At 43.9% G+C, this 19943-nt stretch overlaps 1 protein-coding gene across 15 annotated transcripts in view; it reads left to right on the top strand.

Moving 5' to 3' along the window:
- Positions 1-19943, top strand: part of Carmil1 (capping protein regulator and myosin 1 linker 1) — a 261752-nt gene that overhangs the window by 123913 nt on the left and 117896 nt on the right. For all 15 annotated transcript variants that reach the window (XM_026782902.1, XM_026782904.1, XM_026782899.1 and 12 more), the window contains exons 6-9: positions 5681-5778; positions 6115-6185; positions 6416-6489; positions 18522-18597. In XM_026782902.1, coding sequence (XP_026638703.1) covers positions 5681-5778; positions 6115-6185; positions 6416-6489; positions 18522-18597 — 319 coding nt within the window. The remainder of the gene's footprint in view (positions 1-5680; positions 5779-6114; positions 6186-6415; positions 6490-18521; positions 18598-19943) is intronic.

The following is a 19943-nucleotide window of genomic DNA, read 5'->3' as shown; positions in this document are numbered from 1 at the left end:
GTTGTGAGCCACCATGTGGTTGCTGGGAATTGAACTCAGGACCTTTGGAAGAGTAGGCAATGCTCTTAACCACTGAGCCATCTCTCCAGCCCCTAGGTGCAGGAATTTTTATAGAGAAGTGTGATCCTGGATAAAGTCAGACAAACATCCTGCTCAGTATGTCGAAGTTGACTTAATTCTGCTGCTCAAGTGCTTGGGGCAGCTTCTGGAGGCTCTGCTATTTTTTCATGTGACATCTGGCTTCCCAGCTACGACATTGCCAGGAAATAATGATGTGCTAGAACGGTGCTATCAGACTAAAATGAAAATTTCCAAATCACTAGACTCTGTTACACTGCTTACTTGTAAAAGCCCTTTTTTTAAAACCCTGCCACACCCAAATTAAAGAGTTTTGGAGTAATAGTACTTAGTATAAATGTGTTTACATAAAATAAGAGAAAGTATAGCTGCAGATCTGGGGTGTTTATGTGGGTGCTGAAGAAGCTGAAGACCTTAGACAGCAGTCCAGTCTACCTGATTTCACCTTACGTATCAGTGCTATGGACTGGCCGCAGTTTGTTTATGTGTAATATTTTGGTGTGTTTTGTGTCATCTGTGGGAGTAGAACAGATTGCCCAGGCAGTGTGGAGGTTCAAACAGATTCTATCTGGAATCCATCCATTGGAAATATGAACATAACTGGAATCATTTTCTTTGAGTTTGCGGAAAATGGTTGAAATGGTTGAAGATGACCGAGAGGCCCTCCTAGAGCAGAATTCCCTTTAAATCCCCGGATAGGGCAGACAGGGAGCCAGTGGATAGTGACGCTTGCTGCCAAGGCTGAGGACCTGAGTTCAATCCCTGCATCCCTTGATGGAAGGAGAGCACGGACTCCCTTAAGTTGTCCTTTGACCTCCACACACGCATTGTGGTACATGTACACATATACATGCACACACATAAATAAATGTAAAAAAATGCCAAAAATTGAAGTATATAATAGTGGTTTACAGTTGTAGTCCTAGCACTGTAAAAGCTGAAGCAGAAGGTGGCTGAGAGTTCAAAGCTAGTCTGGGCGTTAGAGAGAGCCAAGACCAAACAAAACTTGAGAAAAGGAAGAAAGAAAAAGCACCTGTTAAAGAGATGAAATTATGTTCCGAATGACATATAAGCTGTCTTAAGTTAGAGTTTCTATTGCTGGGATGAAACACCATGGCCAAAAAGTAAGTTGGGGAAGAAATGGTTTATTGGGCTTACACTTCCACATCATTGACAGAAGTCATGACAGGCACTAAAACAGAACAGGAACCTGGAGGCCAGAGCAGGGGTGCTCTTTACTGGCTTGTCCCTCATGGCTTGCTCAGTCTGTTTTCTTATAGAATTCAGGACCACCAGCCCAGGGATGTCCCCATCTGCAATGGGCTGGGCCCTCCCACATCAATCACTAACTTAGGAAAAAGCACTACAGGTTTGCCTATAGCCTGATCTTGAGGCATTTTTTTCAGTAGAGGTCTCCTCCTCTCAGATGACTCCAGCTTGTGTCAAGTTGACAAAACTAGCTAGCACATAGGTCCAACAACTGTAATCTGAAAATCCAAAATCTAAAGCTTCTGAGAAGCCATGTGATACCACAAGTTGAAACACGGCACCAAGAACTGTGCCTTTGTGTTGTATATGTGTGTGTATCTGTGTGTGTGCTGATGGTGGCCAGAGGAGGATGTCAGTGTCCTGCTCTGTCTTTTTATGTCCTTTAAGATAGGGTCTCTCAATCCAGAGTAATGCCAATGGCCAGCATCTCCACTCCAAAAAGGCACATGCCTGTTAGAACCAGGTCTTCCCATGGGTGCTGGGGATTGAACTTAGGTCTTTGTGTTTGTACAGCAAGTGGTCTTACCCAATTAGCCATCTCTCCAATCCCACTTTACTATAAACCTTCTGGGCAAAATAATTATTTAAAAATAAACCTATTTCTGTTTCTGACTTTGGTGGCTCAAAGTTTCCATCCAGGTACCTGAGAAACAGGAGGCCGGGGTATTGCTAAGGATTCAAGGGCAACCTGGGCTATGTGGTGAGTTCTTGGTCACACATAGTAAAATCTGCCTCAGAACTCCCCCACATAAGTAAATAAGGCTGTTGACACGGTGTATGGGACATTCAAGTTTGTATTACACACACACAATATCCCCAACTCCAAAGCCTCTGAAATACTTGGCGCCAGAGCCCCCGGCACAAGGCCCTGCCACACGTGTATTCATTTCACCAGGACACACTCAAGTGGTGTCATAGTTCCTAGTCACCAACAGCACCCCCCTTACACCCACCCCACCTGTGCACCTCTTTATACCCCAACATTGTGGTGCTGCCCCACACCTGGAGTATCTATTCCCATGGTGCACGGGTCGCTAAGTCATCACTTGCGAAAGGCATAATTTTTGGTCCTTTTACTTTCTCTTCCTTGGAAGTTCTTGGGTTTGGGCTTTCTCTTTACTTTTCCTTTCTTATGTCTCTGTGTCTGAGAGAAATAAAGCTTCATGTAACGAAAGGTGGTGTTAGTTCACTTTATAGCAGAGAATAGCTTTGAATTCTTGATCCTACACCTTCTAAGTGCTAGGATTACGGGAGTACGCTAATACTCGTGGCCTTGGACTTTTTGCCTTCTTTCTGGGCGCATGTTTGCTCAGGTCTTGGTTCTCTCTCCCTTCCATTTTCTCTGCATCCTAACCACCAGGTCCATAGTGCCCACCACTCCAGGAAGGCCTTGCTCATGCTCTTCCCTCCAGTCACTGCTGTTTCGCTGACACGCTCACCTGGAAGGCTGATCCTTTCTCCATACACTTTTGGGCCCCAGAAGGTTCCAGGAGAAAACCCCCAGCTGTTCAGCTTGCTGACTCAGTGGTGGTGTGGTGGGGAGGGGATCGTGAGCTCCATTCTCAGTAGGAGCTCTTTGTGGTCCGGTGACCTTCCTCCCTATTTCTCAAGCTACCCACTCCCCACTGCCCTGCCCTGTGAAGGTGAGTGTGTCCAGCACTTGACTGCCATTCTCTTCTACTCTGCATGGTTTCCCAGGGCACCTCACTGCCCTGACAATAAAATTCAGACTTCTTTAGTCTGACTGGTAGTACTCCCCGAGGACCAGGCCCTGCTTAGCACTGGGCCTCCTCTCCCTTTCTGCTGACTAGTTTGACTCTGGTGGCCTGAGCTTTCTTATGTAATAGGCACGCACACCATCCCTTTAGGTGAGGCACTTTTTTCTTCCTAGCTGCAGCTCATTGCTTCTCCTTTCCTCACCCAAAGGTCTTTATGTCTTCCTTCAACTCTTAGCAGACATGTCCGAGGTGAGCGTTCCTAACTGGAAAATTCAACATCTGACATGTTCTAAAATCTGAAGCCTTTTGAGTACGGCTAGAGCTCTGCCTGAAGCATTCCAGACATGTTTCTCCGCTGGGGTGTACCCTGAGGATGGTGTCTGCACTTCCCCAGCACCTTGTGCTAACATGTCGCTGCAATAGTCATGTCTCTCAATACTGCCTTTCCACCTCCTCTTTGAGACAGGGTTTTATTATGTTACTATGTGGTGCCGCCTGGCCTGGCACTTGCTGTCTGGCCCAGCTCTGCCCCACTTCCATCTTCCCTCCTGCCTTTGCCTCCCCAGTGCAGGATGTGGTGTGTACACTCTCGCCTGCCTGCTTGTTCTTCTTGATAGACTTTTAGCCCAGAGAATGTATTAGTAACCCTTCTGCTGCTGTGATAAAACACCATGACCCAGAACAGTCTGTAAAAGGAAGAGTTTGGATTCCAGAGGGAGAGTTCTCATGGCAGGGGAGGTGTGGCAACAGGTTGCAGGAATAGGAAGCTGAGAGGTCAAATCCCTAACCCCCTGCAGAGGAAGTGGAGCAAGGTCACAAAGTCTCCAAGCTTACCCCTAGGGGTGTACTTCCTCAGACAGCACAGCTAGCTGGGAACTGAGTTCTAAATACATTAACCCTGGAGGATGTTTCTCCTTTAAGTGGCTGGGCATTGCCATGTATTCCTTGATTCCCAGCACTCAGAAGGTGGGCTGACTAATTTTAAGCCTACTTGGCACAAGCTATAGTCATCAAACCTCAACTGAGAAAATGCCTCCCTAAAGCCAAGCTGCAGGCAAGCCTGTACAGCATCTTCTTAATTCATGGCCTCTGTATCAGCTTCTATCTCTTGTCCTGTTTGAGTTCCTGTCCTGACTCTCTTTAGTGATGAACTACAACGTGTGAGTGTAAGTCAGATAAACCCTCTCCTCCCCATGTTGCTTTGGTCATGGTGTTTCATCATAGCCATAGTAACCCCAACTAAAGCAGGAAGTAGAGGCCGACAGGTCTCTAAGTCCTAGGCCAGTCTGGTCAATGTCCTTAAGTTTCAGTACAGCCAGGGTCACGTAGTGTGTGTGTGTGTACATATATATGCATATATATATATATTTTCCCATGGGTTTTGTTTACAACCTTCTTGGAAGTAGGTTCTAACACAGCATAGGTCTTTAGCCAATGTTTGCATGCATTCATAAGTTGTCCACTAAATGATGATGATGATGATGTGATCATGTTAAGTGCAAGCTAACGTTTTAGAAATTCTGCAGTGTGACCGATGCTGTTCTCAGAAATGTGTTCATTTCTGTTCTCACAGCAACCCTGAGATATGAATCTCCCTATTTTATCACATCTGTGTCATGAATAATGATAGTCTGGGGAGGCAGGCTACAGTTTTGTTTTTGTTAATTATGTGTTTGTGTGTCTGTGCGTGTATGTGTAGTGCTGCAGAGACCAGAAGAAAGGGTCGAATGTTCTGGAGCTGGAGTTATGTAGGTGGCTGTGAGATGCCCAACAAGGGTGTTGGGAACTTGAGCCCACTGTAACAGCAATATGAACTCTAAGCTGCTGAGCTATGCCAACAGGCCCTGGACTTATTTTCATTCACTATTTGAATAGGCACAGACTTGGTTAGATTTTGAGGAGGAAGAGAGATGAGAGAAGTAGGGTCCTGGCACGGCCTCAGATGGCCTATAGTCCCATGGCACAGGGCCTGCTACTACAACAGGAGATGATCCGTCTATTGATGAACGTTTGCACAGGGCACTATGGATTGACTTAGAGATTTGTACTTTAATTTTAAGAAGTGGGTCACAGTTATTTGATAGGAGTACAATATAAAAATCCATTAAAAACAGCAGTTCTTATTTTTTTGTCTCACGTGTTCCATGCTGTCCTCAAATTCAGTATGTAGCTACAGATAACGTTGCCATCCTCCTCAGTCTACTTCTCATGTTTGGTATTGCAGGTGTGTACAGCTACTTCTGGCTCATGTGGCACTGTGTATGGAACCCAGAGCATTCTGCAGGCTAGGCAAACCCTCTATCAACTAAGCCACACCCACTACCCCTAGCCCTAGAGCACTGTTGTCTAAGTATTGCAATAAAAATTTTTCATTAAAAAAACATGGAAAATAATTTTAATATCTGTATCTGCAAGAGGGAGCCAGTCAAAGTTATTAATATGTTCCTGTACATTGCCATTTTCCTAGTGCCTACGTAATGGAATTATTTTGACCAGAATTTAGGTAACACCCATCTTTGTTTAAAACAAACAAAAAAGCCTAGTAAAATGTAAAAGTCTATATACTGTTCCAAAACCATGAGCTTTGAAATGTGTTGTTGGGGTTAACCTTTCAGGAGAATCCTGAAGAAAGTCTCCATGGAGCCATCTGAGCGCCTGGCCAGTCTCCAGGCCCTGTGGGACAGCCAGACCTTGGCTGAGCCAGGCCCCTGTGGTGAGCATGCATTTTAAACTAAAACATAAGGGGTTGGATGCCCGTCCCCCTGCCAGGAAGCTGAATCTATTCCTGGTCTGCTACTGTAGAGTACAATTAGTTCAAGGTGTAATTAGCATGCACAGACTTTAGATTGGTGGACTGAAGTCCTATATTTAAGCCTGGCTGCAGCCTGCTGTGTATGCACTGCCGAGCTAGGGAGAATCCTTGCTGCTTCTCTAGATGGGAAAGATAACCCGATTGCCAACAGCTGCCAGACTGAAGCTGTAAACTTGTGATGTGACAATTGTTTTACTGCAAACCTGTCAATATCAACATCTCTACTTCATGCTTCAGGTGGGTTTTCACAGATGTATGCCTGTGTGTGCGACTGGCTGGGATTTTCCTACAGGGAAGAAGTGCAGTGGGTAAGTAAGCCTGTACATCTGCATGCGCACATAACCCAACATACAGTATATTAGCATCGTTTTCCCCCATCCTCCCTCTCTCTCTCCACTCATTTTGTTCATTTTACTTATCATCTCTCTCTGTAGATTACTCAAAAATCTGCCTGTGTCCCTATGCAGTTCTTTGAGGTTGTGTGGCTTCTCTGTTTATGTACAGGGATTCATTTTCTAACTGGGATTTGCTTTAACAGGATGTGGATACAATTTATCTGACACAAGACACCAGGGAATTGAATTTGCAAGACTTCAGTCACCTTGAGCACAGGTAAGCCCCATCTTTGTCCCCTTCCTTTGTCTCTGCCCAGTTCTCAGAACTGTCACTCTTTGTCATCACGTAGGGACAAAGGTAACCTTCAGGGACTGAGCAAACTCGAAGGAGCCTTGCTCATCACCACAGATGGTTTGTGGAGCTGCTTCTGTGTACCCAACACTAAAGTCCACATTTGGAAAATGCCCTGATATTTACTGTGGATGCAGCTTATAAAAGCTCATTTGAGGGGCTGGAGAGATGGGTCATCAGTTAGACCGGATTCAGTTCCCAGCAGCCATTTTGGGCAGCCCATCGCTGCATGTAACTACAGCTCCCGTGGGGTCTGATGTCTCTGGCCTCAGAGGGAAACTACACATATATGCACATAATTAAAAATAAACCTTAAAAGTCCATTGACCAACTATAGATAAAATGTAATACTGTTATACCAAATTACTACTTTCTAATAGTATTTCTGTGGTGAAAGTTTATACTTCATTCTAGTAAATGACTTTTTGTTACAACTTCTTTATGCTCGGGGACTTACTCCCATATATATCTACATATCTATATCTATATATACACATATTACTGGTGAAAATCAGTTTGTCAATATCTGTCTGGCGGTGTTGATAATAAAATCATGTTGTAAGTAATTTGAAAGACTCCCCCGCCTCCCCCCACACACAGTTTTTCACACATGACCATGACAGGCACACCCACTGGCCAGCCTGATTTAGGCTTTTCTCATAGAGGCTCTCTTCCTGAGTGATTGTAGATTGTGGCAAGCTTAAGCCATACCCTGGCTTAAAAGAGGTGGTAATCAAGGGCCAACCCCAGAGATGTCCTCTGACCACCGCACACATTGAGCTGTGGCACATGAGTGCTTTGAAGTGACTGTCACCTATTAAATTTAGAGACTGTCAACTCCTCCCTGATCTGAGTAACAATGGTCTTTTTAATTTTTTTTTTAATGTTTTTGACATTCAATGAAAGGGAACTATTTTTGCTGACAGCTACCATTAACTCATACTTTATGCTAAGACAATTTTGTCTTTGGGAGACTGGAGAAGAATTTTGTATATGCTTCCCGATTCCAACATTGAATATTGAAAGGGATTGATGCAGGTACCTAGCTATCTCAAGATAAGCAGATTCTGTTTCTTCATCAAGAGCATTTCAAACCAGAACTGACACTTAAGACCAGTCGGTGTGGCAGTGGGGGTGAGTGGTGGCTGCAGAGCCTGGTGGGGAGTGTGGCAGTGGGGGTGAGTTTGACAGTGGGGGTGAGTGTGACAGGGGGTGAGTGTGACAGGGGGAGAGTGTGACAGGGGGATGAGTGTGACAGTGGGGATGAGTGTGGCAGTGGGGGTGAGTGTGACTGGGGGTGAGTGTGACGGGGGTGAGTGTGACGGGGGTGAGTGTGGCAGTAGGGGTGAGTGTGACAGTGGGGGTGAGTGTGGCAGTGGGGTGAGTGTGGCAGTGGGGGTGAGCGGCTGCCGAGAATGGCTGCCTTGCCTTTTCAGCTGTTGCCGTTGTAACACACATGCAAATTGCGACCAGGCAGAAAGGAGTTGTTCTTTCCGTTATTATGAAATTCTTTGTGAACGAGCAAGGAAGTCTCCAGGGCCCCAGGAGTTAACAGACCACAATTAGGAGGCACATGGCCTGCGCAGGTGGAGATACTGGAGGACACTGTAAAACCTAACACTGGAGTTGTTTCTGGTCCTGGGCTGTTAGTTGACTATGCAGTTTGGTGCTGAGTTTGCTGCTCATCCACTGAATTAGTTGCTCCACTAGTCCTCAAAAGGAAACTACGGGAGCCATGCAGTGCAGATGCCTACAGTATAGAGCAAAGCTGCCGATACCAAGACTCCATGCAACTGGGTTTACCCATTTCAGGGATGGAGAATTTTCAGTTTTTTTTTTTTTTGTTTTTTTTGTTTTTGTTTCTTTGTTTTTGCAAGCACTGAATTAATGGTATAGATGAAGATCACGTATTCTTTTTGCTCAGTTAGAGAATTAAATGGACTCCTTTTGGCCAGACGTCATGGCGCACACTTTTAATCTCTGAATTTGAAAAGCAGAGGCAGATTCCTGTGAGTTCAAAGACTGTTTGGTCTACGTAGAGAGTTGCAGGCTAGCCAGGGCTACATAGTGAGACTCTGTGTCAAAGAAATAAGATAAAATAAAAGGTCTCATCCATGCTGGGTAATAACTGCTTTAGACTCTGTGAGCCAGACAGATGCTGTTTCAATTACAGCAGGCCCTGACTGGGATGGTTTTACTTAAGGATCTCTTGACTACATAAGGATGTGAAAGCAGGACTCACTCAATAGAAACCATTCTGCAGATTTTCATCTTGGAGCCTTTCCTGGGCCAGGGTTATGTGGTTTAATTCATTCTCTCCCATTCATGTTCATATTCATTCACAGTTTCTGTCTCTCCCTTTTCCTCTACTGCCCCTCCTCACCGGCCTGTCTTTTTTTTTTTTTTTCCTTGCCTGTGGCATTTGTATTCAAGACCTGACTTCCTGCTGTGGCCAAATAAGCATTCAGGTGTGGGCTTCCAGTGGTCCTGCTGGACTCCTCCTGTTAGTCCCTGGAGTGGGGTAGTAATTAGGAACTGCTGGGAAAAACACCCGCTTAGTTATTAGTTTTAGGCTCCAGCATTTTATTGTAGTGTATTTAGTCTGCTTAGTATGCTCTTACAGTTAGTTCTTAGTTAATGCTGTGCCTAGAAGAGGCTTAGCTTGAAAAAAGCCTCCTTCCACATTTCTCATGGGATGTTTGGAAGGGTTTTGAGCCGGCTTGTTAAAAATGTAATTACACTGTAATTTGACATGGCAGGGAGAGACGAGGGCAGGCGCAGTGCTGCCAAGGAAGGGGAGAATATATAACTCTGGACACATTGATTTCTCTGTCTCCCAGGAGATTTATAAGAGGAGCGCATCTCATTAATCCTCTGAAGACTGGTTGGACACACACCATTGATTTTAAACTTGGCCCACGAGAGCCCTTCAAGCTGAGTCATGCCCGTGCGTTGTCATATTTCTTGGTCATGAAGGTGACATTCTTGAGCAGGGAACTAGCAGGAATGAGTTCTAGAGCAGTGTGTGTGTGTGTGTGTGTGTGTGTGTGTGTGTGTGTGTGTGTGTGTGTGTGGCAAAGTTCTGTGGTCATGGGCACAGTCTTTTTTTCTACCCCAAGTCCAGTTCCTCATTTTTTTCCTCTCTTGTGGAGCAAGAGGTGGTGCCTAAGGGATGGGTCTGGATTTTGTCACCATCTCTAGAGTTCTCTGAATTTGTGAGTGTGTGCATGCATGTGTGTTTTATTCTGAAGTTAATGTTTTAGTGCTATGGCACATGGGTGTGACTATAAATAAACTCACACTGGGTACATTTATAATCCTTTGTTGTTAGGAATGAATATTCAGAAGATGAAAAAAATTCAAATTTATTATTTGGAAATATGTGTACATGCGTGCCGAGGCATATACATGGAATCTGAACGATAATTTTGTGATATTGGATCTTTCCTTTCATCTTGACATAGGTTTCAGAAATTGAATTCAAGTTGTCAGGCTTTTATGGCAACCACCTTTACCTGCTGAGCCATTTTCTGGCCCAATATAGAAGTTTATGGGTCTTTTTTTTTTTTTTTTTTCCAAGACAGGGTTTCTCTGTGTAACCCTGACTGTCCTGGAATTCTCTGTAGACCAGGCTTTACACAGATCCACCAGCCACTGCCTCCTGAGTGCTGGGATTAAAGGTGTGCACCATCATAGCCTGGCTGCTTAGAAGATTGTTAAAGACTGCTCTTACCCCCTGAGGATATCTGAGAACTGTTTCTGCGGGATGCTGTAAACTCAGAGTGGACAGGACGCACCTCTGTAAACTAGGACACCGGGAATGCCTGCCTCTGCCTGCCCATCCACAAGACAGAGTCTTATGTACCTTAGGCTACGTGATGTGCAGCTAAGGATGACCTCAGAGTTCTGATCCTGTTCCTACCTCCCCAGTGCTGAGTTATAGGCACGATCCACTATTCACACTTTGTGTGATGCTAGAGCAGGACCCTAGACCTTGTACACTAGACAAACACTCTGACAAACTTAGCTACAGCCCTAACTATTTTTTTAACTGTTTTTCTAATTTTTCATGTGTGTGTACATGGTGTATGCACACACCTGTGTATGTGGAGGCCCAAAGTTGATTTTGGCATCTTCCTCAACCTTTCTTTGCTTTATTCTTTGAGGCAGGGTCTCTCAATCAAATTCAGAGCTCACCCTTAAGACTGTTCTTACTATCCAGCTTCTTTTGGGGAATTCTGTCTCCAACTTAAGAGGCTGAAATTATAGGTGGGTCTCCGGATCCACCCAGTATTTAGGTGTGAGCTCGGAATGTGACTCTGGTATTCCTTCATGTGCATAAGAACCTTAATCACTCAGTCTTTTCCCTAGGACCCTTTTAAGTTTTAAGGCTCTTCAAGTCTCATTTATAAAGTAGATATGGTAGGAGATAGTTTAAATCACTTCCAGGAAAGCTAGCCAATGACAGTGTCAGGAAAGCAGTACCATTGTGGCAGAGTTTCCCACTGCCTCTCTTTGTGTAGCCGCTCTGTATATACAGAGCTTATGGAGTAACAGGGCTAGGCGGTCTCTCATGCCACCTCTCTGAGCCTTTGTTTGGGCTTGCAGTTGTGTGCCATCATGCCAGGCAAGTCGTTTATTTTTAAGTTTAAAACAATGACAACAAAAAACTTATTCAAGAAGAGAGTGGTGGCCCTCTGATGTCAGGAATGCTGTCAAACTCCTATCCTCAAGCAATCTCCTGCCTCAGCCTATTGAGCAGATTACCCATATACTGAGCATTTTAGTTTATTGTTCAAAGTAACAAAAGTAAATTTTTATTAGTTGAGTAATCACTTCAGAAATACATCGTAGAGAGCTAAGGATGTAGTTCCGTTATTATTATGCTCAAAGCCCAGGCTTCAATCCCCAGCACTGTGTAAGATAGGGCAAATAATCCTAGCTGAGGCAGGAGGGTTAGAAGTTAGGCCATTCTTGGCTTCATATAAAGTTTGGGATCAGTTTGAATTATATAGGACCTTATCACAAAACAAAACAAAAAAGCAAAAGACGAACAACAACAAAAAAGCCCCAAACAGAATACATCTTGGTGGTGTTGACTGGAAAATGAGAAAACAAATGGTTGGCTAAATGTGCTCAAAGGGATTTAGTTCCTTTGATTTGAAAGTGTGCAGACACACCTGAATTCTCTGTAAAGGAGGCCGACGGTTGAAAGTGTAGGAAGCTGATTAATTGCTGGTGGATTGGAGGTAGTTGTTATGACAGTGGGCTTGTGAGTCACACTGTTGGATCAAACACTAACTGTCTGGACTTGGTGGAAGAGCATAAGCCCACTACTTTTCCCATGTCTCAGGAACCTTTATCTGACTGTGCACTTCATACATAGCCAGGCATGGTGGCACACACCTATAATCCCAGCACGGAGGAGGTGGAGGCAGAAGGATCACTGTAGCTTAAGAGTCTCCGGGCTATACAAGACCTGTCTGAAAACTCAAAATTCCAAGCACGTGTCAAGTTATAAGTGCATGCAAACCCTTTTCTGAGCAGGGCCCTAGTGACGCAGAAAGTATGTCAAGAATTAACCAAGGAGATGCTTCTGCATGACCAGAAGGGTACTAACTTCAGGGTGTGTCTGGGTGTGGGTGTGGTTGTGGGTGTGTGATACCTAGGGTATGTAAAGAACAGCACAATCAACCACCCAAGTGGTCAGTCAATCAATGAGTGAATAAAAGAGAAAGATTTTTCTCAAAAGAAACACAAATAGCCTTATATATTTAAATAAGAGATCCATCATCAGGGAATTGCATGTGACAACCACACTGAAATTCTGTCTTACTTGTTAATTTTCATATACCAAGGGGCTTATGCTGTGTGTGTGTGTGTGTGTGTGTGAGAGAGAGAGAGAGAGAGAGAGAGAGAGAGAGAGAGAGAGAGAGAGAGAGACAAAGACAGAGAAAGAGACAGAGAGACAGAGACAGAGAGAGAGAAACTGTGAAATCATCCAGTAGAGTTTTGTCTGGGGTTTGCTTGCATGTGTATCTGTTAAGCTCTGACAAAGCCTTCCAGGATAAGCTCTAGGAAGTGAAGACCATCACGAACTGCCTCGTATAGTTTCTGTTTAAATGGGACTTCCCAGTACTTTCTCCTTGCTGACTCCTTGATGCCGCATGTTGAATGCAGGACTGAGTTCCCCATCGCTGCTCTCATTCTTTCCCTAGCTGTCATGTTGACTTGAGATTCAGGGTTCCATTCAGCCCTTAATTTTGACATAATCACTTCCTGAAGTATTGTCTAGGCATCCGTCTACCCAGATTTGAGTCTCCCCATTCTCTGCATGTTCTTGCCAGGTGGAAAATGGTTAAATATGGAAGCTGTGGAGCCTTTTCAGCGTGAATTGCAGCAATGGAAGCCATGGGACCTTTTCAGGGTGCACACGCAGCAACAAACCACGAGGGCTTTTCAGGGTGGCATGTGAAGCTATGGAAGCCATGGGGGCTTTTCAGGGTGGCATGGGCAGCAAAGGTCCATTCACTTTTGTTTTCATTTTGCATTCTAATGTAGGCCATTGCACAGTTGATCCATTCTGCTGTTGGGCAGACGTTCTACTTAGCTTATTGTCTACTAATGCCCAATGCTGTTAAGGCCATTCTTTAGTTGTTCCCATAGAGAAAAATGGGCAGATGTGTACCAGGATGCAAATAATTGTAAATTCAGCCATTATGTCTACTACTTAGATCAAGAAAGAGGCCTCTGCCTCTCTGGGGCTGTCTGTATCCACTCCTAGTCACAGTTCCTCTTCCCTACCACTCTATTGAGTTGCAAGAATTTTCCCAATCTTTTGGTTTTTGTGATGGAAATGTGCTGTTCTAGTTTGGTTTTCTGTTATTGTTATCAAATATCATGGTCCAGAGTAACTTAGGAGGAGAGGGTCTACTTGGCCAAAGCAGGATCTCAAGGCAGGAACTTTGAGGGAACACTGCTTACTCCTGGCCGGCTCATGCTCAGCTACCTTTCTTATGTAGCCCAGGGTCACCTGCCTAGGGCTGTTATTGCCCACAGTGGACTGGGTACACCTACTCAATTACAACCAAGAAAATATCCTACAGACATAGCCATAGGCCAGTCCAAGGGAGGCAATTCTTCAATTCAGGTTCCTTCTCTTCAATTCAGGCTCCTTCTTCCCGAGTGTGTTAAGTTGACAACCAAGATTAGCAACCACACATGCATAATTTGATGGAGGAAATCCTGTGAATCAACTTGGGAAGAATTCTCCATTTCCTCCTGCTTCTTGTTCCTAACCTCAGAACAATCCTTGCCCCTGAGGTTTCTCCCATCCCTCCCATCTCTCTGATGCTCCCACCCTGCGCTTCCTTGGGTACATCCCCCGAGCCTTGCAGATAGTAGCTTTTCGAAAAATCTCTTTACGGACAAGCTGTTTTCCTCCAGTCAAGTTTCTTTATGCAGCTGTCAAACCTTAGTTCTTAGATAGCAAGTGTTGTGGCTCTGTGTTGCTCTGTGGTAAGTCTCCCAACTTAATAGCCCACAGCCAATACAGCTGTAACTCACAGTGATGCCTTCTTTATTCACTCTTCTGGTGGCTGGTGTCTGCTGGCTGGTTGCTGCGAGGCCTAGATGTGGCCCGTTCCTGAAGTCTTGGCTTCCTCGTAAAGCACCCAAGCTCTGTGGGTGAGCTTGCAAGAGCCAGAGCCAGGCAGAAGCTGAACATGGTCTCTTCTAACCTAGCCTCCAATGCATGTGCCATCACTGAAGGACACCTGTGGTCTTTTAACATTCTGATGATGATAAATACAGGGATGATAAATAAGACCATTTAAGTTTTGGTGCAAATGTAAGTTTTCCCTTAGGTTGGGCAAAAACTCAGGAGTAAGATCAATAAATAGGTCACAGGACATGGACATAAAATCTCAAGACAGAGAGTCAAGCTATCTTCTGCACCAAGAATGCCATTTGTATTTCCACGGGCCACTTTTGAACAGATCCAGTTCTGCTGTGTCTTGATCCACATTTGGTGCTGCCTGACATTTTGACATCAGGGGCACACCTGTAGGGATGGGGTCTTTGATTTTGGCTTGGAATTGCGTTTCGCTTATTGCTGGTCCCTTGAGCCTTCTTATGTGTTTGTTTGATGCATGTAAATGTATAAACTTTGGTGAAATGTCTGTTTGGATCTTATAGATCTTATGCCCAGTTTTATAATTTGGATGTTTGAGTCTCTGTGTGTGTGGCGGGGGTGTGTCTGTGGTGTGGTATGCATGTAGACGTGTTGACAGATCAGTGGTGGTCTGTGTGTGTTGGGGGGTGGGTGGTATGTGGGTGTGTGGGTGTGGTATGGTATACGTGTGGACAGATCAGTGGTGGTCTGTGTGTGTTGGGGGTGGTATGTGGGTGTGGTGTGGTATCTATGTGGCATGCGGACAGATCAGTGGTAGATGTCTGGATGTCTTTTTCAGTTGCTTCACCCTATTTTTCGAGACAGAGTTTGTCTCAGTTAGCCTGAAGTTTGTTGTTTTGTCTGAACTCCCTGGACAGTTGTCCCTGGAGACTTCCAGCACTGGGGTTACAGATGTGTACTACCTTGCCTGGCTTTTCTGTGGCTGCTGGGGTTTGAATTGGTCCATGTGGCTTCTTTCCTTTAATATAGTTGCTTTCTTCTCCCTGGTTGCTGGCTAGGCTGTACCAGACTGTCACTGTTACAGGGCAGGGATTGAATGCTATGTTCATTGTTACATTAAGCCCCCTCCCCCCCCGATTCATGTGTGGTGGCTGGCACTTACTGAATATATGAATGGATTGAATTACAGACAGTTGCCCATGCCTGCACACATCTGTCCCTAATTATTTGAAGTATTCTGTTCTTTTCTTTCTGCCTAGTTGGCCCCTTCCCATCTTAGGAACCCTGTGAACTGTGCCCATCTGCTCCAGGTGGAATTACTTGGTTCCTGTGTTCTAAGGGCACTTGTAACATCCCTAGTATTTGGCATGGCCCCAGTTGTTTTTGTTATTCACGGCATTGTGGGGAGGGCCAGGAGAACAAATCACTCACCTCTTAAACTTCAGCACGCAGTAATCCTACCCAGTATTTAGTAAGCACTGGAGCAGTGTTTACTGTTTGTATTAAGATACTTGGCTGTCTCCTTCAAATGGTTTGTTTTGTATTGTTCAGTTTTGTTGAGCTTGGCCTATCAGTTGACATCAAATGACCTCTTCTAGTCAAGGCTGACCTTGAAGTGCCTCCTACCTCTACTTCCCAAATGCTGGGATTACAGGTATGAGTCACCAAGCCTGGATTTTAATATTAACTTCAAAATAACCTTAACTTGAAGCAAGTTAAGGAAGAGACGAATAAGCAGAAAACCTGGCAGATGGAACCTGTGGATGTGCCTGCTCCTTTCTTTGCATTGTTTTTCTGAGCTGTGAGGATGCATCTCATCTTCTCACTCATGTCTGATGAGCTCACTCACACATGGTGCTTCAAAATCTGGCAAAGGCTGTAGTTTCGTGGGCATAAACTCTTTGGAACCAGAGCCTGAATATAGCAGTGATGTCTGCTTTCTTTCTTTCTTTCTTTCTTTCTTTCTTTCTTTCTTTCTTTCTTTCTTTCTTTCTTTCTTTATCTGTCTATCTTCTATGTATTCATCTATGTATCTATTGATCATCTCTCTCTCTCTCTCTTCTATGTATTTATTGATCATCTGTCTTTCTTCTATCTTCTCTATGTATCTATTGATCATCTATTTATCTATCATCTCTATCTATGTATATATGTATCCATTGATCATCCATCCATCCATCCATCCATCCATCCATCCATCCATCTATCTATCTATCTATCTATCTATCTATCTATCTATCTATCTATCTATCTATCTTCATCATCATCATCTCTATTTTTGTATCTATTGGCTATCTGTCTGTCTATCTATCTATCTATCTATCTATCTATCTATCTATCTATCTATCATTCATCCATATCTATTGTAGTCAAGTATTGGGAAATCAGCCTAGGTGTCTGTTTATAGAAGACTGGGTCAGAAAACATGGATCATTTCCACAGTATAATTTTACTCAGCCACAAAGAAGAATGAAATTATCATATGCAGGGAAATGGATGGAATTGCATAGCTCACCATGTTAACTGAAATAAGTCAGATTCAGGAAGACAAGCATCATGTATTCTCCCTTCTCCCTAATGTGTTGAACCTCAGCTTAGCGGGTGGAGTTGGGGGAAAACAGCAGGGAAGTAGAAGTGGCTCTACCGGGGAACAGGAAGCTGGTCATGAGGAGGCTGGAGTGGAGGTAAGAAGTAATAGGGAGACTAGGTAAATATGACTAAAATATATTATATGCATACACAAATATGTCACAGTGAACTCTACTGTTTTATATGGTTAATATGTCTCCTCCAAATGGGAAAAATCATTTTAATAAAGAAAAGAGTCTCCTTATCTTTTTGGTCCAGCCTCACTTCCTATCTCTGCAAATCAATGCCTTTGTCCGTGAAACATGACAGTAATCTCCTGGCTTGTTTGCAGGTCGACCGAGGCCCTTTCTGTGTAGCTCTCAGGTCAGCTTTTTCCACCTTTTACCCGTCTTTGCTGTTTCAGGCGACATTGCAGCATCTGTGCCTTATCAAACTCAAAACTAAAATTGGAGCTTAAGTTTCAAAGATTTACAGCTTGAGGTTGTAGAAGTCAGATGCCGAGGCAGTGAATGGAAGAGAGCTAAGTGCTATGTGAAGAGGCACACACCATGCTGGGGTGGGATCAACAGGCATGTCTACAGAAGAGGAGCTGTGTGGTGACGGCATCAAAGGACATGCGAACTTTCAAAACACTGCAGCGCAGTGAAGGGTATTCTGCTTAGGCAGTACCATGTGTGGTAGGCAAGGAATACATAGGGGCCAATGACTGTGAAAATGGTGCAGAGGCAGGGTTTCACATGCAGACCTTTGCCCCATAGCTTCTGAGCTTGTATGGAGCACTGGAGATAATTACACCTGCTCTATTTCAAGGATGGGATCACTGCTGGGAAGTGTAAGAACCACCAAATGGTTGCAGGACTCTCGCTGAGCACTAAGAATCCATTTGCTATCAGAGAGGATTAGGCATTATCTTTGCTTGGGGAACAACCTTTCAGAGACTGCGTGAGATTCTTGATGCTTGTGAATTGATGAAGAATTCTAAGGAAACAAGCCCATTAGCGTGGTGTTAGATGTGATTTCTTTCTGAATGCTAGCATCAGCTTCTCTTTCCTGGAAAGCTGGAATTGGAGGTGCTGGGGATGATTTACTTTAATTTTGTGGAATTCTGCTTGTATTTTGCTGTATGATGATCTGTTGCAGAGAACTGAATTGTTTACTAGTAGAATTGTTTGGAGGATCAAGAACCATAGCTCAGTAGGTAAAAGTGCTTGCTGCATAAACCTGGCTATCCCAGCTTAGTTCTTAGAACCCATGGTAAATGCAGATGTGGCAGCATTCATCTGTAATCTCAGCACTTCACAGTGAGATGGGAGACAGATTCCCAGAGACAAGAGAATTGCCTGGGAGCTCTCAGGCCTGAATAACACAACAGAGAGACAGAAAACTTCACCTCAACAAGGTAGAACTGAAGAGTCTACTCTTGAGTGTGGGATTCCTCTGATCTACGCACATAAATTTTGGCACATGTGCCCCTGCACACACACATATGTCAAATAAAATGTAATGTCTTAGTTTTCTTTGTTTTGCTCTTTGAGACAGAGCCTCATAAGTCCTAGACTGCCTTGAATTAGCTGTATACCAAGGCTGATCTTGAACTTCTGATATTCTGACTGCCTTCTTCCAGAAGTGATGAAATGACAGGCCTGCAGGCACCACCAGACCTCCCTAAAGATGCAGTGTCACTGGAGCTATGCTGCAGGACCATGCTCATGTTCTTTATTAATTTTGCTTCTAGAGACCTGATCCCCATCATTGCTGCCCTGGAATATAATCAGTGGTTCACCAAACTGTCCTCCAAGGATCTTAAGCTGGTAAGTCACCGAAAATGACAGCCACCATCGCCCAGCTCTGCTGAACTTCAAAAGCTCGCTCATTTTCAGAAAGATTTTATTTTGGTACCGTGCTGGTGAGCTGCACACATTCTATTTCTTGAGGAGATCTCATTCCTAGGAATGATTAGCATAACACTGTGAAGGTTGTGACGTGAGAGCTTCAGAGAGATTCACCCTCCTCTTCTCAGTTGCCTCAGGCAGTTTTAGAACAGAAAGGCACATTTAGTATTGCCTTCTGTACATACTCATTCAGTTGGCAAAAGCTATTAAAGTCTCATTTGCACAGGTGCAAACAGCTGGCTTTATATTTCAGCCTTCCAGTTCATCACCACCAAGTTTCCCATGAGAGAGAGCAGTTTCAGGAAATATCAAGAGGTAGACATGGTCTGATTGGATTATAATATTTAATATTAATTCTATATATGTTCTTTTTTCTTTTTCTTTCTTAATTTTTTTTTTGGTTAGGTAGGGGATTTATGTATAGACACAATAAAACCAAAGTGAAATCTGTTGCTTTTCATATTAAATAGAACAGACAAATATTTGGTCTGCTCTGGTAATAGAAACTGTTGGAAAGTAGACCAATTCAAAGCTGCTATATGGAAAGATACTTGTCCATAAGTTACTTCTCAGATACTTCATTTAGGATGAGAAATAATTTAGATTTTTTTTTTTTTTTTTGTATAGAAGCAGGAATCTGGTGGTGAGATTTTTCTAATAAAGATGCTGGATTGAGAAAGGACTTTGCAGAAATGGAGCCTGTGAACAGGTTACTCATGTGTATGAATTTCCTAGAATAGGTATGACTTAGGGCATCATGGGTTTGAAAATGGGCTGAACTCATTTGGGGGCCCTTAGGAGCCATGGCGGCATAGGTTTTAAAGAGTATAGAGTCAGAAGCCTGCGTTTCTTACCATGACTCTTCCAACCAGACTGTGGGAGTGGAGATGAGTTATCTAGAACCTTCCTGGACCTCAACTTCTTGTGTGATAGCTGCTGTCATGTTCATCCCTATCTTGCATGGGTATTGTAGCTTCTTGCTAAAGTATCTGCCTGGTCAGAATTTATTTCATAATTATAGAGTAAAATCACTGAACAAATGAATGAGAGAACCCAATCATAAAACTGATCTGCCCTCACTGAGATGAGCTCACAGAGATCACAGTGAGCAGATTTTGTTTTGCTTTGTTTTGTTTTTTAATCAGGCCCTGACTATCTAGGAATTTCACAACTGTTGACTCTTATCATAATCATCATTACAGACTAGTAAAGAGGTTGAGAAACAAACTGATGTGGAACTGGGTAGGTCGGGAACGAACCCAGTT

Source organism: Microtus ochrogaster, chromosome 16 (genome assembly GCF_000317375.1).
Source record: "Microtus ochrogaster isolate Prairie Vole_2 chromosome 16, MicOch1.0, whole genome shotgun sequence".
NCBI classification, from domain to species: Eukaryota; Metazoa; Chordata; class Mammalia; order Rodentia; family Cricetidae; genus Microtus; species Microtus ochrogaster.
Note: the sequence above shows the minus strand (reverse complement) of the source record. Positions and strands in the feature narration are given on the sequence as shown.